The 18,006-nt window shown below is 33.1% G+C and overlaps 2 protein-coding genes across 6 annotated transcripts in view; one reads left to right on the top strand and one right to left on the bottom strand.

Annotated features, from left to right (window-relative positions):
* The window catches only part of LOC105839623 (tumor necrosis factor alpha-induced protein 8-like protein), a 22,703-nt gene extending 13,233 nt beyond the window's left edge, over positions 1–9,470 (top strand). The window contains exons 1-4 of one of the 2 annotated variants that reach the window (XM_036293770.1): positions 5,316–5,394; positions 5,534–5,675; positions 6,375–6,676; positions 7,368–9,470. In XM_036293770.1, coding sequence (XP_036149663.1) covers positions 6,377–6,676; positions 7,368–7,721 — 654 coding nt within the window. In that variant the 5' untranslated portion in view covers positions 5,316–5,394; positions 5,534–5,675; positions 6,375–6,376 and the 3' untranslated portion in view covers positions 7,722–9,470. Of the gene's footprint in view, positions 1–5,315; positions 5,395–5,533; positions 5,676–6,374; positions 6,677–7,367 lie in introns of those variants that run through there. The other variant, XM_012686079.3, reaches the window with a different exon arrangement.
* Positions 8,460–18,006, bottom strand: LOC105839622 (DDB1- and CUL4-associated factor 12). Of its 4 annotated transcripts, none has more exons than XM_012686077.3 (8): positions 17,868–18,006; positions 16,073–17,130; positions 15,539–15,994; positions 15,215–15,445; positions 14,352–14,636; positions 14,104–14,269; positions 13,485–13,664; positions 8,460–9,513 (listed from the first exon to the last, which is right to left on the bottom strand). In XM_012686077.3, the coding sequence occupies exons 2-7, from the start codon at positions 16,156–16,158 to the stop codon at positions 13,509–13,511; spliced, it is 1,380 nt and encodes a 459-aa protein (XP_012541531.1). In that variant the 5' UTR covers positions 16,159–17,130; positions 17,868–18,006; the 3' UTR covers positions 8,460–9,513; positions 13,485–13,508. The 4 variants fall into 4 exon arrangements, with proteins under 4 accessions (XP_012541531.1, XP_012541530.1, XP_012541532.1 ...); XM_012686076.3 differs by lacking the exon at positions 8,460–9,513 and adding an exon at positions 9,539–12,100; XM_012686078.3 differs by lacking the exon at positions 8,460–9,513 and adding an exon at positions 13,264–13,349.

The following is an 18,006-nucleotide window of genomic DNA, read 5'->3' as shown; positions in this document are numbered from 1 at the left end:
ATAATTGAAAGTTTTTCTGTGCAACACCAAACAAGGTTTGGCCTTTTGAAACTGGGTTATGAAGATAAATTGCTCTGTATATCTTTTCAATTTTATTCCGGTGAAAAAAAAAAAAATCACAAAATATAAATAGGTGAGTAACGAAAAACAAAGCAAGAACAAATCAATTTTAAAAAAATGGATTCTTCAAATTAATTTTAAATTAATGTTACAATATATATAAAATTCCCGCAAGAACAAGTCATCCAAAGGTTTTTTATTTGCCTTTTTTAAACGGATCCTCGAAATCATTGATCAAAGCCTACAACTTTGTTTTTACACCTCTTAATTACGTGTCTGAAGAGGGATTTATTAGAAAGAGAATTATCATTTATTTTATATAACGAACGCTTTAAGGACGAGAAAATTTTTGTCTCCTGGAAATTTAACTTTTTTGGTCTCGCTTGGTTTTTCTACGAAACTCTCCAATTATACAGAAGAGAAGTTTCTCGCGAAGGAAGACTCGATTGCAAATTAAATTGGAGATTTTTGCGGGGAGTTTTTCTTTCGCGAGATTCTAATAAAAACATCGCGCATATCGGAATGTCGTAGCGCGAATATATTTTATGAAGACCCCGAGTCGCAGCCAACCGGTTTGGCTACGAAGCGACTAGGATCCTTCCTCGTGGTTTCGCAGAACCAACGCTGTGGTTTCACGGAAAGCTCTCACGACATGTACATACATATCGAATCAGGTTGGTCGTAGTAAGGGAAGGTAAATCGAATCAATCACGGGGAGATATACGCGGTTATTTATAGCTGGCCGATCGAATATTCTGAAGACAAGCCACTTGATGGACGGTCGTAAAAGATGCATGCGGAAAAGAAATAGCTGTACATCTCAAGAGGGATTCCAGTTTATTCGTGTTAATTATTCGACATTGCGAAATAACCGGATCTATACGTGGAGGGGGTCTTTTTTACATGGGTCTTTTTTCTCCTCTTGTCGCCGTCGGCGATTAGAAATAGATGTAAAGTAGATAATAAGTAGACGTGTCCTCCACGAGTTCGAATTGAATTATCTCTGCAAACCTTTACTACAAACAATGCGCTTCCGTGTCAAATTAAAAGAAATTCAGGTGTCGATACAAGCACGTCCGGTATGTCTCATCAAACTTTCCAACGGACTTAAGTCGTTTCTCTCTTTCGCCGGAAAGGGAATTTTCTGAAATATTAATTGTCGTCTGTTATATCGAGGATTCAGTACAAATGTATATTTGTCGGTCGCAAATCATCCGTCGACGGGACGAGAACATCCTGTTCGCCGGAACGGTCGATAATCCGTCGCGTGCGTAAATTTCGCCTTCGCACGTGACATTTTCGCGTCGGGTGACTCGGCGCGTGTTTTCCGCGAGAAATTGCGCAGTCCGACGCCTGCAATCGACTGTTGGTTGATCGGGTGCAACGTTGTTTGCACGAGCACGCGACAACAAACAGGTGCTCGACGACGTGGGCGCCTAAACAAAGCTATCTCGGCGAAAAGGCCAAGAGAGGAGAAAGAGAGAGCGAAAGTATCCGGCGATCGATCATTCATAACGTGTTCTCCCGCTTGCATTATTCCCGCGGTTTTCTCGGGGGTGGCAGAATTCGGGAACAGCGGGGCTGTGATTCGCAAAAGTGGGTACCTATAATGAAGCGAATTAACGCGACATTGTGGAAATAAAAAATATTAGAAGGTGGAATAAAAAAATTCGATAAAACTGGAAATAAAAAAATGTTTTAGCTTTTACGACTTATCCGAGTATATTTCAGACTTTGAAATCTATTTTTTTATTTGATTTATTTTTCGTGTTATTCTCCTTTTATTTCGATTATTAAAAATATAGTTGAATTGAATAATAAAAGAGTTTGATATAAGCGCGACTTTTTTTGCAAAAATACACAGCAGGTGAACTCAATTAAAGTTTTGATAAGAATAAGCAAAAAAAAAAGACAAAATTTAATTAATTTTGCCTTTTTATTCAAAATTTAAACAATAATATATTAAATTGAAGAATGTCTCTGCAATGCTTGAAAATAATATTTCTGTTTTAAAGATGTCTTGAAAAATTGATAGTGAACGTAATACAGGGCATAGACGTAATAATGTGAACACCTAAGAAATACGACACTTATTTTATTAAGAGATTATTTTATTGAAAGATTAGCCGTCATTTGTTTTCAATACAGATATCTTTATTTAGGGCCAGTTGTTCCACTTCTTGGTAAATTTACCTACCAGGTAAGCATGTATCCATTTTCATTTCTCTCTCTTTTCTTAAATAAATAAAGACAAACATATATTTACCTGATAGGTAAATTTACCAAGAAGTTGGAACAACCAACCCTTATACTGAGAGAAAAAAATATTAAATTTAAATAAATATTTCTTTGAATAGTGTTAATAACATATTTTATAGAAAATCAATAATATTTATTTAAAATAAGTAATAGTTTTCTATAATTTAGAAAATATTACTTGTTTGAAATAAATATTATTGATTTTCTATAAAATATGTTATTAGCACTATTCAAAGAAATATTTATTTGAATCTAGCATTTTTTTTCTCAGTGTAGAGACACAACTTTAATACAGATATATTTGTTTAAAGAATATACACAATGCTTAATGTGTCGTTATGTCATTCTTCTAGCAAAACACGGAGGAAAGGATATTGAAGAGAGATATCTGTTTTTCACTCTGCTTCAAAACTGCTTACCCGAGGATATTTAAAGCAGGTAGTTACAGAGGGTAATTTTGATAGTGTGACAAGACAATTATTTTTCTTCAATATCACTTATATAATCAATTGAAAGATATTCTATTAAAAGAATAGTACGTTCTATTGTATGACTTTATTCCAACAAGAATAAAATCTCTAATAAAGACAAATGGTAAATTAACTTCTTATTAATAGAAAAAATGTGTGTTAGATGTTCACATTATTTTATCTATATATTTCTTTTATATATATTAAAATTTATAATTAATACCCAACACTTTTTTGAATTTGTCTCATTGTTGCCATTTATTTCTTAATCTTTTCAGTTTTTCAATTTTCTTTTCTGTTTATGTAACATTATATTATATGTAATAGTATTGTACGTGAAGTTTGATTTACTGAGGAAAAAGTTGACGTTATTGAGGTAACAAAATCTAAATTTACGGAAGAGGCTGATTCGACGCAAATCACTCGTGTTTTCAATCGACTGCCCGCTGTCAGTTCGACCGTGCAAAAGCGAATGAGAGTCTCTGGCTCGCCTTGACGCTCCTTACTTACAAATCGATCCAACTGTGGGCAAAGGTGCCTTATATTGTGCGTCCATGTGTACGTGCGCACATATAAAACGCGAATGATAGCGTGCGATACGGACGTCGGCTCGCATTACATTTAATTTCCAGCATTAGGATCGTTCGCACTCGTTAAGACGAATTGTATACGAGCGGGGGAGAGAAAACCTCTTCGCGCGGCACACGACGACGTCCTTTTCGATGCGAATTCGAGTTCTTGAAAAGGAGATATAGCTATGAGTTCAATCTAGAAAAGCATGAAATTTTATAAATTGAAAATATTTCTACAAATCTATAGACATGAATTTATCTCGCGCTTAAAGCCAGATCTACAATAGGTGTAGTAAGCCTTAAGCCCTAAGGAATTAACCAATTATATTCGTTTATTCTTCTCATATTCAATTTTAATTGGTCAGTTTCTTATGGCATAAGGCTTACTACACCTATTGTAGATCCGGGCTAAGGGTATCACATAAGAGAAATGACATGAGCATCGTATCCCCGAAGTCCTTTGAAAGACCCTCTATCTATGTCAAGGCTGACATTGTAAAAGGGTGTAGGTGGCATTTATGAGATACTTACGAGACATTAAGTAAACATAAAGGATACCTTTCTGTGGTCTTTTTAAGCATAGAGGAGGGGGGAGTATTTGTAATAATTTATTTTTATTTCTTGGTTCTCTCTAAATTTCTTAGAGTGAAAATACAATTTTTCGAGTGATTTTGTATTAAAGTGAATTTTTAACTTTTATTGGGTGGAAAATCACTCGAAAAATAACTTTTATGGAGTGGAAAATTACTCGAAAAATTGTAGTGGCAGTATTTTCACTCTAAGAAATTTAGAAAATTATTTCGCATTTAATGCGAAATTATTATATTGTCGAATAGAGCGTTTCTCTCATTAGGAAATAAATTTGGATTACGGACGAATTGATCTATACCTTTGACGATGCTTTTAACCCGGGCAACGAAGCGTAATTAACGTTATCGAGCGGCTTTGTGGCGGCTTTGTGTTCCGAGGAACCGGGCAAACGATTCGCCGAATGCATTTCGGGCGAAATGTATCTCGCTCGTTTTGTTTCGTTAATAATGAATCGTGAGATTATACAGATGGAGAGGTCTCTCATCTTTCTTTCGACACTGACTATGGTTGTGCCATTACGTACGAAACATTTCCGTGAGAAATTTAGATTGGAGGTAATTTTATATGCGACAATAATTCTATGATAATTACCTCGATTAATGCTATACTTTCTGAAAACAGCAAAATATCCTCTTTATTCTATTTGTGTTATAATGTAAATTAACTGTATAATTATATGGAAATTAATTTCTGCGGTAATGACGCGTGCAATACATATAACGCTGCAAAAATTTTACTATATTGTTGTTATATTATGGATATTCTATTCCTGTGAATAGAACGTACCCCGCGATGGAAACTTCTACGAGAAATTCTGCAAGTAACTTTCTGGAGACTGTGATTTTCTCATCAAATTTTTGTGTTAGCGTTTTACACAGAGTGTATTTAAAGCATTACAAATTATTACTCCTGAAACTACGTTTCAAGGAATTGTGGTTTTTTTTACACCAATTGACTCTTATTATTCTGTACAATATAAAGATACAATTATCATAAAAAATTACTAGTTTAGAGACATTTTATATTTCATGTAAAAAAAATATATATATCAAATCTCTTATTAATGATTTTTCGATAATTCTAACATTTTTTGTACAAAATAATTAGAAGAAACATATCATTTAAAAAATCATATTTTATTTAAATGTATGACTACGTAAAAAATCTTTTTTTTTTTTCGAAAATTAATTTTATTATTTGTTTCTCTTCACATACAACTTTTGTCTGGAACATTTTTTGCTCTTAACCACGTAGTTTCAGAGATAATGGTTCGTGACGCTATAAATGTCCTATATAAAATATATGCTTACAAATACTCACAAATTTCTCTGTAAATATTTCCTGACATTTGTTTTTCTCGTAGGTGGCGTGGGGCACAGCCGTGATGGAATTGCAGAGCTGGCTGCTCTATCACTTGGTCGCCGTCACCGACTGCAATCAAGGTAGCGAAGATACACTGTGGTTCGTCGCATCCCGCGCACTTCCATGAACACATGAACATTCCGCAACAACAATTGTTTTGTGTTACGCATTTGTGATCGTTAAAGACACAATTCGCCCTTTAACCCTTGGTTATTTTAGTTACATTTGCCTGAGTTTGCCCCGGACTTGCCATATTATTCACGCACGCAGTCAGTCATCGCCGCTTCTTTGTTTAATTTGATCCGATTCTGCTATCACGATCCGGAGGAAACGGTGGTCAACCGATGGTGGCTACTTGATGGTAAGTTCACTGTACGTTCGTCGTAAGTGTGCGAACAGGAAGACTCAAAGAGAGAGAGAGAGAGAGGAGGTGAAGACGCACATGCGACAACTCCGCTTTCGCGGCTGTGTTCTCAGGAGGCTGATGAAATTGTAACGTTCCATCTCCCTGAGTCGTCGGACTTTCTATATACTTTTGTGCCATATTCGAGCACGCAATTCTTTTGTTCTTTCCTTCACACGATGATGACGAGTTGTTAAATCGTACGTATGCAGATTTGGGAGGAAGCGACCCGTTTCTTTTTTTCACTGCATGTCTAGCGATGAATGCGACCTGTTATATAGATTCACGTTAAACACAATCTCCCATGTATCGCGTAATGCATCACGCAATACATTTTAAAATATTGAACTTATTGGATGGAATGCAAAATGTAAAGTTCATGTTAAATCCATTTTCTTAAATAAATACCGATTGTATATTTTCAATATGAAATGCAACGTCTAATATTAAATAGGGACGATAAAATAAGGATGTTATTGCGATATTTATAATTAATGACCTTTAGCGAGCGCAAGTTTCGTTTTGAGTAAACGAACGAATGAAATTCAGTGGGGTCGCACGGTCGCATTTACCGCTAAATATAATAATAAAAGCGAGAACGCGCGCACAATGGGCCCGAGCGCGTATGGCCTTTCATTGTGCGAAAATATATTGCAGTGATGCAGTCGGCGAACACAATTGGAAGCGGCGGCGGCGGCGGGGGTGGAGGTGGCGGATCGTATCCCAGCGGTGGCGGGACCGGAAGTCGCACCCGCGATTTAGGGCTTCGCGCCCAGAAGAAGCTTCTCGGTCGCATAGTGTCCACCAACGCGGGCCGGTCGCTCTTCATCGACGACGCCACGACATCGTTGCTCGATAATCTGTACAAACTGATGGAAAGCGTCGTCAAGAGCAACCCACACTTGGACAAGAAGGAACCCGAAAAGGTCCTCAAGAACATCATCAAATTGTCTATCAAGGTACCGCAAAACATTCCCGACTTCAATTTTAGTAGATAGGAATAAAAAAAAAAATTTTACTTTTGTAAACTTGAATGTTTCAAATTTACAGATATCTTCGCTATATAATTGAAATTCTTAGAAAAGCTTAAATTTAAAATAATAAAAATTAAAAAAGGTATGGGATAGATAATGTGTTTGTGTTTTTTAAAAGATATATAAATGTTTGTATTTTGAAAATATGTTTTTATCTAAATATTATTTATTTTTATACCTTTATGCTAATTCTGCATTATATTTTTTAAATAGAAATACATATTTTCAAAATAGAAACGTATTATTTATTTATCTTTTTAAATAAGTTTTACGTTGAAAATATTCTATTTTTTAATATGCTAGGATCTTACATCCCCTTAAAATAATGTTCAATGAACCGTTCTAAATCATCTTCAATAATTAATACAAGATAATAAATATATTTAGTTTAATAAAGACGTTTATTTCGAAAATTTACCTCATTTTACTTTGAAATTATAATGTAATTATAAGATCAAAATAATATTAATGTTAAATGCTCCACAATGATTGGTTACTTTTATCAGTTGTGTTATCGTATAAATTAAATGTATAATTTTGTGTTAATTTATACGGTATAAATTTTCAATAAACTGAAGTTCGATGTGTAAATTACCTCTTAAAACGCGATTTATAGATCGGGCTCGTGCAGCGCAGTCATCAATTCCGTTCGAGCGACGCGGAGAAGCTGGAGGAGATCCGGGAGGCTCTGGGGACAGTGGCGATGACCGTCGTGTCGTTCTACGAGGTGGATTACAGTTACGACCAGGAGTACCTGACGGGTTCGATGGAACGTTGTCGATCGTTGGTGCAGCAGCTGATAAAGCCGCACCTCACGGATAAGTCGTCGCAACGATGCGACCAGGTGTTCGACTTCCTGGCGTATCCCAAATTCTTGGACTCGGTGTTCCGATACGACTCCGAACACAGACCGATCCTCGGCATGCTAGTCAGTGACCTCAACAAGGCGTTGGATGCCAGGCGGCTTTGATTATTCTATACGAATGATAATCACGTAAAGTTAATGAGAACGAGTCGACGGCCAACAATGCGGTCCGGTCGCCGGGTGGACGACCATCCCCTTCGCCAACGGCGGTCTCGCGATCGGGATCGATGATGACGCGGTCGATCGACGAACGCAGCGTTGGACGACCCGTTGGGCACGCGCGCTTCGTTGCACTTTATTTCACGGCAAATAGGCAATGTACGCGTGCTGCATACTTTCAGTGTGACGACAGTATAGTTTCTCGTAGCGGTAGAATAAAATAAAAAAAAAAAACGTGTCTCTTGCTCGCGATCACTCTCACCCAGTAGCCGGGTCGGGACACCCAGTGCGGACCACTCGCTCACTCGATTTATGCAATAATTGTCTACTCTAATACTCCGCTTATTTTAAGGACATAGCATCATCTCACCTGCATTGCGCAATTGGTGTATTATATACGTATATTTACGTGCAGATTTACGATTGTCGATCCATACCAAAAAGGAATATGTATTTACGTATATTTACATGCAGGATTACGAGATTATCGATTCATACCAAAAAGGAGTATGTATGGGGAATGAAGATGAAACGTTATTCCTGAAACCAGTTTTTTTGTAAACATATTTGAGTTTAACTCGACTTAAGACATTTGTTCTTATTAATTTAAGGAAAATGTTTTTCCATTTCTTTTGTCCGGATTTATAAAAGTTTATTTTTAATTTATATAGGAAGTTATTTCTGTTTTCAGATTTAATTTTGTATCTTTATCGTAATTTTAGCGAATTACAATCGCGTAATGAAACTGCGCAATCACAAACGAGAATTAATACAATTAAAGTTAGTGACATTTTTTAAATATTTTAAGATCAATTTCGAAATTAAATCTAAAATTTGTGGTTAAAAAACATTCTTGCGTTTATCGCGATGCATAAAAAAAATAGCGGAAAAACGTTTTCGAAAATTGCAAAGATCTATTCGTGAACGAGTCCGAAATATTTAGTGTGAGTGTGGCAGGTGTCTTTCCCATTTTAAACTGTGTGATGTACTAGTACTGTCGCGTGCAATAATAATGAATTGCCCAAGCGAGGAATTTCCTTCTCTCGTGTCGACTGGAAGTCGATGGTCACGCGACACATTTGTGGTCTATGTAATCTCCTTTCGCGATTCCTTTTTAGAGAGCATTGCCGCTGAGATAAAACTAGGTTTTCACCTTAAGAGCATATTTAATTATTTATTATATGTTTTCAAAGAGCTATAATTTTATAACGTTTAAGAAAAATGTGCTACACCATTCTTTTGGATATTTTACGGATTTAAGTTAAATTTTATTGCGCCATGTTTCAATTTTTTCTCGATTTAAAAAAATGCGAACTTCCTAAAAAAAAAAGAAAAAAATAAATAAAATTAAATTTATTGATCATCTTTGTGCACGTACAAACAGGACGCACACGTTGCAAGTCTTGGAATGTGCGTTGCGAGGGACACATAATCAATTATTAGCGCTGTTGCTTGTACGTGCACATTTTTTTTATAACATACGAGTAAAGAAACAATTTCTACATATCTGATTTCATCGTGATTTGACGATCTCGATGATTATTAGCATAGGACATTGTAGAAGAGAAAGAAAATTTTAGTGACATTTTGCGCCTTTTGTACGCGGTGTACAACCCACTTTACACGTTATTTGTGATGATTGTCAATATTAAAAGATGTACGAGTACCATGCCGTTAATAAATTATTAACAAATCAATTTTGTTTGTCTTTTTGCTATTCATCGCTACGGCTTACACCCTGAAAAGAAAGAAGACGAACGACGTATCAGTCTCAAGAGCTTGGTTATATTTATTTACATAGATATAGAAGTCGCACATATATAAAGTCACAATGATATAGTTCATCCGTCGTTTTTCCTCATTCGATCGAATTGCAGTGCGCGTGCAAAGGTATCTTCGTAGTGTTATGGAAAATTATCAAAAATTACTATTCAAACCCTGCCACTGTGCGACGGTGTTTTACGTTCACGCTATTACGATAGCAGCTTTTGATACGGGACAACGCGACAAACTGAAACGTTTGAATCGCATTGGTTACGTCTACGAGTACATCTTTCAAGTATAAAATTAGCAATTTGTCATTCGTTTATAATTTTACTTATTACAAATCAAAAGTATAGTAGAGAGTGGCAACGGTTTGAAGTTCGAATTTCTGTTCCCTCTTGTACATTTTCAAATAATTTGGGGGGGGGGGGGTGACGGCGCGAAACGATGCCAAGTAAGGTTCTCGAGAAGCTACCCGTTGACTATTGCTCATTTATAAAAATAGGCTATCAGAGATGCTTGAGTGTTACGATTAAAATATTGAATTCAAACGCCTGTCAGAGAGAGAGAGTATGATATTTTTACAAATCTTTACGTACAGCATTTCGGGCCGCCGTAAAATGTTTGGTCGTCAAAATATTAGATTTAAGTATCCGTAAGTATCATACATGTTATGAACGCATAGTGTGGTATGCTAGTGTTCTCTATGATTATGTGTTAAATCAAAGATTCCCAAAATATAGATCGCGATTCACCAATGGATCGAGCAGATTTATGGTGAATCGCGAAATCAAAGTTAAATTTCGAAACAAACTGCAATTATTAAACTCGTGCATTAAAATAATTCAATGCAAAATATTAAAATTATAGTAAAATAGAAATAGGAAATATGCTTCACACTTTCACTATCTAAAAAAATAAATTTATAAAATTATATTCAATAATATATTCAATATATTCAATTAAAAAAGGAAAAGTATGAGTAAATAATCAATTTTTACTCTCTTCCTCCCTCCGCTTTTTTATAATCCCTAAAGTTAAGAGAATCACGGCTGTTTATAGTTAAAAAAAATGTGTCACAATGCACAAAAGTTTGGGAAACCCTATGGTAAACAGTGACGGATCCTTGTTTTACCCTTTTTTCCTTTTTGGCAAAATGAATGTTTGTGAATGAACGAGTGTTCGGCCTCACGTCATTCGGTGAATCCTGTGTACACATGAAAAAAAAATTTACTAGATTGAAATAATATTTTTTCAAATAGTACCATAAAAATAAGTAATATTTATTTCAAATAAGATAATATTTTATATAATTCAGAAAATATGATCTTATTTGAAATAAATATTATTTATTTTTTGCAAAACTTCTGCTTGGTACTATTAGAAACAATATTTATTTCAATCTAATAATTTTTTTTTTTCAGTGTATTTATATATCGGCTTGTTTATATAGAGAGATGAACGTGTATCGGTGAAACTACAGAGCTATCGGATACAATACACACAATTATCTATCTTATCTAATATTGTGAAATCCTATAATTATTATACGGTAACAACTTGCAATCTTTCTCTCTCTCTCTCTCTCTTTCTCTCCCACTCTCACTTTCATAAATATACGGATTGGGAATATATTTTGTTAGCATACGTGTTCATTATGTACTAAGACGGTTTTAATCGTGTTTCATTGTTGTTGGATCTTTTCGCTTCGTAAATGTGCTACCCTATACTAAAATGCGCAAATTGCGGCACTTGCGACGACTCGTCACGCGATGACTGATACATTCAATTAGATGAATCTTATCTCGCTTAAGTAACGCCGCGTTACATAGCATATTTATATGCTAAACTGAAAGGGAGAGGAAGAAGATTACTTCCTAAATCGTGTTTGAGCGTGTTCGACTAAAAATCGAACTCTAATGTTATAAGATATTTGATGAGATGACGATAGGGAATACAGCATATGCAGCGTATAATAGAAACAAATGCTATACTCGATTGCACATAACAAACGCGGCATTTTTACATAATCACAGGTCGACGCTTTTTGTTACTAAATGCACACGCTTAATTCCATTAATATCCTCCAACGTACGCCAGACATCGCGATGGGAGCTAAGCGGCACGCTTGGTCAAACATGAACAGTTAGATTATATTCACGTTAAAAAACTCAATAGCAAAACTCTAACGAAAGATACAATTAATTCGAAGCTAAGCAATAGAGACGAATAAATATAAAAGATGTATTCCTAAGTGAACATATTCTTAGATTATTGTGCTATTGATGCATTTTAGAATCTCCTTGTTTAAACTATTATTCTTTTAAATAACACTCTCCGTCGGACACGTAGTTAATTGTAGTAAAAAACTGCCAGGGGATTTTTCTTGTTATATTATTTATAATATGCGAGATAGAATATAATAATATGTAGGTCAAAATTGTCTGTATTGTTACGCTAAAATAAGTATATATTAAACAAAATTCATTGCATGTTGCTGTTTTCAGGCCAGTGTTCCAACTTCCAGTTGATAAGTTCGATTCGGTGAAACTTAATCATCACTGTAAAATGTTCGTTGACAATTTTTTTCTGCCATTTGTCTCGCAATTATATATCATACATCATATATGTCACACATATCATATATCATATATGATACATAAATTATATGTATATATATATATATATATATATATATATATATATATATATACACACATATATCATACTTCACTTTAAATTAAATTAGGGACAAATAAATTTTCTTGCAGAAAACTTTTGTGATTTGCAATTTCGTCTAGCTGTATTATAATCAACATTCTGAAAATTATAACAATGCACATAATATTATATATTATACTTGCATACAGAAATTACAAATCACATTTTTGCTTTTTAAACAACATAAAATTCCACATATCACCTGATATGTTCGTTCTACTGGGTTTGATTATTAAAAAGAAAATAGAAATACATGTAAATAGCAAATTGCTTTTTATAGATAAAAAAAATTCTGAAATAATTTAACATTGTCATAGATGTTTTCCATAATATTACGATAATTTAAGCAACATAAGCAAGATACATATGCTGACTGTTTGTAGCAGTGATATTTTTTTGTTTAATTTATATTGAAATCCAAATTGGATACATTTTTTAATAAATTTAATAATTTTTAAATAAATCAAAATAATTAAAATTTAATATGTTCATAGTTACTAATGATTTTTCTTTTGCATTTTTTATCATGTTATAAAATTTAAAATTGTCATATAAAAATGTTCAATTATGCAATATTCGCTCAAAATCATGCTCAAAATATCAAATAATATTTATGGAACTTAAAAGCAGCTTTATTTTATCTCGTGTAATATCTAAATACGATATTACTTTTATCTGTTTATAATAAAATAGTGACCAGCGTTGATTTTTTTAATGATCTGATATTTTATTTATAAATAAATTCAATTTTTATAGAATAATTTATCATAATCTAAAAGTATCCAATTTTTTAAATTTTAAATTGGCGAAATAAAAAAACACATTTTTTAAATTCACTTACTTAAATTAATTTAATTATCACATATGTAATGCTATTCATTTATTTATTAAATAAATGTTTCTTTTTAATATAAAAAAATAAACAAAGTTTTTTTACATTAAGCTTTAATGTAATCGTGAAGTTAAAAATAAATTTTTACTTCAAAATTTGTAGGATTAATCATTTTTTGAAAAGAAAAAAAATGAATGAATTGAATAATTCAGAACAGTATTAAAAATTTGTTGACAAGTTTATCGTCTTTTTGAGACCTAGAATATTAAATTAATAAGAAACTATCAAACGCATGCATAGTTTGTAATTGTGAAATAATCAAACAGTCAAGCCTTTCATGGACATATACATACAACTTACATTCTAATTGTTTAATTTAGCAATTATCATACTTGTGATTTCACTCGCTTAAACCTTCATTGCCATAATCCTGCATAGTTGCCGTACAAATTTGCGGGTAATGGACCACCCGCTGTAAATAATCGAGTACCCGATGCGTCATAGCAATGTGTGTAAATGGCGGGAGTGTACTTCACATTTTGAAAACCATCTATATATTCCTCGTCCGGAAACTGCAATAAATACCCACGGAATAAATATACAGTTGTTTCATAAGAATATATAAAATTAAATTAAATTGGACATGTATAAAATGCAATAAAATATTTAATTTTTAATTAGAATATTTTTAAAAAATATGCATTTATTTTACACACACACACACACACACACACACACACACACACACACACACACACACACACACACACACGCGCGCGCGCGCGCGCGCGCGCGCGTAAATATTATTGTCACTAGTACTTTCCCCACAAAAGTATAAGTACATGACTTATAAGTATACATTGCAATTACAAAACATTTCCAAAACTAAAGATTATGACCATCAATAAAGTAATCTCGTAATATCTTTACCATTAGAGAATACAATAGTTATTTAATTAAATTATTTATTAATTACAAATGTGTTTCATTAAATGATGTAACAAAACATACCACATATCCTTTCGAAGCTTTCAATACGACAGTCCTATTAGAATTTATAGAAGATTCCAGATATTTCTGAGCCCTAACATCATAAAACATAAGCATTCCTAGACCAGTTCCGATGGTTAGAACAGATCCTTGAAAACTTGCTGATCTAATTCCGCAACCGCTATACCTGTATTTAAAAATTTGTTTATTAAATATGAATGTAAAATATATTATTTAAATTATTACAAAAAAGAAAAAATTGTATTTACCTTGATGGTATTTTTTTAATTGGTTGTAATGTACGTGCATCCAGCAGAAGAGTGTAAGACCTACATCCAATCGCGTAAACACCATCATCTTGTACAGCAAGACAAACGTTTTCCTGACAAGCTGGCAGTTTTCTAGATATTTTCTGTTTGAAAGATTCGGCCGACCAGATATGTATAAAGCTATTGAGGGTCAATGCCGCGATTTCCTTGTATGCTTTATTGAATGCTAACGCTCGCACTTTCTGCGCGGACTTACATTCCTTTACGCAGACAGGTTGAATCAACCTAAAAAGAAAGTAATATTTATTAGAAGTTATTTCTTAAAGACTAATATATATATAACTACGTTAACAATAGTAAAAAAATACTTAAATTTATATAAAAATAACATTAATAAAATGATAATTATTACTAATTCTATATTTCTAATACTTCATCTCTGTAGTCATTGGATAAAAAAAGATAAAATCTATTTTGATATCATAAAATAAAAATTTTTGATTTTTCCTTATAATGTACATTAAAATAAATTTTTTTTTATTAAAATTAGAAGCCTAGAAAAAGATTCGCATTCCGCAAATTGGAAAATGAGAAAATGAAAATTTAGGTTATATACGCATAAAAAGTCGATAAGTAGAGCAATATGAGAAAAAATTTTTTCGTTTTCAATATGAAATTTAATTCATAGATTGATATTAATGTGTACTTCTTTAGTTCTGGAAAAGAATTTCTAAATCTATACAAGAAATACATATCTCATTATTAAATCTCATTAATAATGTGCATAAATGACTCTACATTATCGACCTAGATCAAATTTCAAAGGCACTCCAGGATCTCCTTAATTGTATATTCCATTTTACCTATGTGTAGGCACATCCGCTTTATCAGGAGCTTCAGCGAGATCACTATCAATACGCCACAGAGCCATTTTTGTATCTCTAGAGCCTGACACTAAAAATTCATCATCCAACCAGCACATGTCAAACACCCAGTCCCTGTGGCCACTCTCGCCTACGCAAACTGGATCCAAAGTCGGTAATCTATATATCGCTATTTCATTACTATTTCTCGCCCCGGTAGATAAAAGAGTTCTATAAAACAAAGACATATTAATTTACAATTACAGATTAAAAAAATTTTATTTTTTAATTTTCTTGGAAGAAAAGAAGAGAAAATGAAATCACCTTGAGGGATTAATTTGAACGGAATGAATGCCACATTGCTGCTCGGGCATAACGTTACCACCCGGGCTGAGCTGTCTTCCATGAAGAGATGGAATCTGATCCAGCTTCTGCGTCGCCACGTCGTAAACCATAAGCTTATTGCACTTTGTACCAAATACTACTTGTCTATCACTCAACCACTGAGAACAAAATACTTTGTTCATGTTGTTCAGGCTAACCGAGTACTCTTTGAACAAATCGTGCGTTAATATGTGACGGGAACCGTATTCCTGATTGATATTCCGCACTTCGCGCGTATTCGTTTCACGTGCGCGCACGTAATCCACGAAGTTGAAGGACGTTCTCAGGAATTGCTTGCCCTCAGTCACCGTTTCGGCCTCGTCGTCGCTCGACTCGTAACATACAAAATCATCCGGCTTGTCTGGCTTCCTATTTCTCTCATGTCGTAATGCCAATCTGAAAAAAACACCCAACAACAGATAATTCAGTTATGACGTAACGTTAAAATTAAAACTTTATATTACTAATTTTTACCTCTTAGCTCGACGCTCGTCTAGCCTGCTGCTATTGGCACATGGAGGATGTCTCCCATACACAGTCATTCTTTGTGTCTCAGCCATTATTAACAGTTTAACAAACTTTAATAATATTCAGGCAACTTGCAAGGAACACAGAGTATTATTATTGAACAGGTAAGTCTTATTGGCAAAAGTAAGAAAGGTGATAATTATTCATCAAATAAAGAGAAAAGAATCACCATATATTGGCAATATATTGCAATTCAAACATTAATTTTTACTATATATAAGCAGTCCCTTACGAGGTTTTAATCAAGTTAAACGTTGTCTTTTTTTCCTCTCCCACTGCAAATTTCTATTTGTTTTATCTTTAAATGTCTATTTGCAAAATTTTAGTAGACTGCAATGACACTAATCAATCGATTCACTTTTCAAATTGTAATATGTTGTAAAATATTTCAGAGAGATTTTAAAAACTCGCAAGAAGTTTAGCTTCTCTTGTAAGGAAAGTAACTAACAGTGATAAAATGAGGAGGCACGATATGCAAATCTAATCAAATCAGGCAAATCTGCTTCCAATAGAATCAATTTTTCTTAATATATTTTGATTTTGAATATATGTATATTTCACTATTATATTTTTAAAAGAGTTGTATTGTTAAGTGAGATATTTTTTTACATAACTATTATCAATTAAACTCCTTCGTAGTTAATTAAACTAAACCTACTTTATTTCTACATTATTATCTCTAAGATATATAAAAAGAAATGTATTATTAAAATCTTTTTGTTTCATAAATTAATACAATTATCTAATTGTTATAATATTCTAGTAATATATTATTTACTTAGTCCTATTACTCCTGTTTCCTGCAAGCTTACAGAAATCTTTGGAAGCAATTGATTGGATTATTTTCTTGTATAAATAAAATACAAATTCTCCAATCAATGTCGATACTCTATTGTGAGAAGTATCAGTATCTGTGAAAAGTATAACAAATATAGCTTTATTTATAAATAGGCTGATTCAAAGATACGTCTGTCAAGAGATATTTTTGACAAGCGGCTTGAGATCTAAAATAATCAATGGAAAATTTAATTAGTGTACAACACAAAAAAATATTTAATATTATATAAGAATAATATTATAATTTGTGTGTGTCTGTGTTTCATTATCTTCTGTTTTATGGTAGGCAATATTTTTTTATTATATATATGTATATAAATTTTTAAACTACAGCTTTTAAAATATTACTTAAAAAATTGCTTTTTTTTATAATAGATATAAATTTATAGTATATATAAAATTTATTATAATTGTTATACAAAGCCATTTTCTCTTTTCTTTGTGTAAAATTTGTAAAAGTCATATTTAAAAAATAGTTAGAATTAAAAAGTTTCAACAAAAAATAAACAATGTTTAGATAAAGACATGCAAAATAAAAATAAGTATTTCCACGCAATGTAGAATCTGACATGTATACGATAAATGTTTACATTCCAGAAATTACTAATTAAAGACATATATTATCACACTAGATTTAATTTAATAACATTTAGAGAAACTTTAAATAGAAACAAATTTTCGTAGAAGAAATTAGAAAATTCTTTCTGTATGAATCAGGATATTTATCTTTGCAGACTTCTTTATCTTTAAAGAGGTCTGAAACGTTTACTTGGGCGCTTGTTTGACCAGATACTATCTTCTAAGCGCGTGTAATATATAGCGGCTCGAAAATTTCTAGCTATTTTCAATAAAGAAATCTACACATGGGGAGGGAAAGTCTTTCCTTTTTTTTATCGTTACTTACTGTTTCAGTAATTACTCCGTAGGAGGACAATGAGAGAGTTGCGAGGTGGCGATTTACGAGGACGATCGGGTCGCGGCAGGCATTCCTCTCCGCCTCTTTCTTCCTCTCGAGAACGCACGAGGCCTACGCGGAGAAATTG

Source organism: Monomorium pharaonis, chromosome 11 (assembly GCF_013373865.1).
Source record: "Monomorium pharaonis isolate MP-MQ-018 chromosome 11, ASM1337386v2, whole genome shotgun sequence".
NCBI lineage: Eukaryota > Metazoa > Arthropoda > Insecta > Hymenoptera > Formicidae > Monomorium > Monomorium pharaonis.
Note: the sequence above shows the minus strand (reverse complement) of the source record. Positions and strands in the feature narration are given on the sequence as shown.

Excerpts from the sequence above, each read along its gene's own strand:
- LOC105839622 (XM_012686077.3), bottom strand. The coding sequence starts at position 16,158 with ATGGCTGAGACACAAAGAATGACTGTGTATGGGAGACATCCTCCATGT. Across the intron at positions 15,446-15,538 it reads GTTCAAATTAATCCCTCAAG|AACTCTTTTATCTACCGGGG; the intron begins GTGATTTCATTT and ends TTTGTTTTATAG. Across the intron at positions 14,270-14,351 it reads ATTAAAAAAATACCATCAAG|GTATAGCGGTTGCGGAATTA; the intron begins GTAAATACAATT and ends TTTTAAATACAG.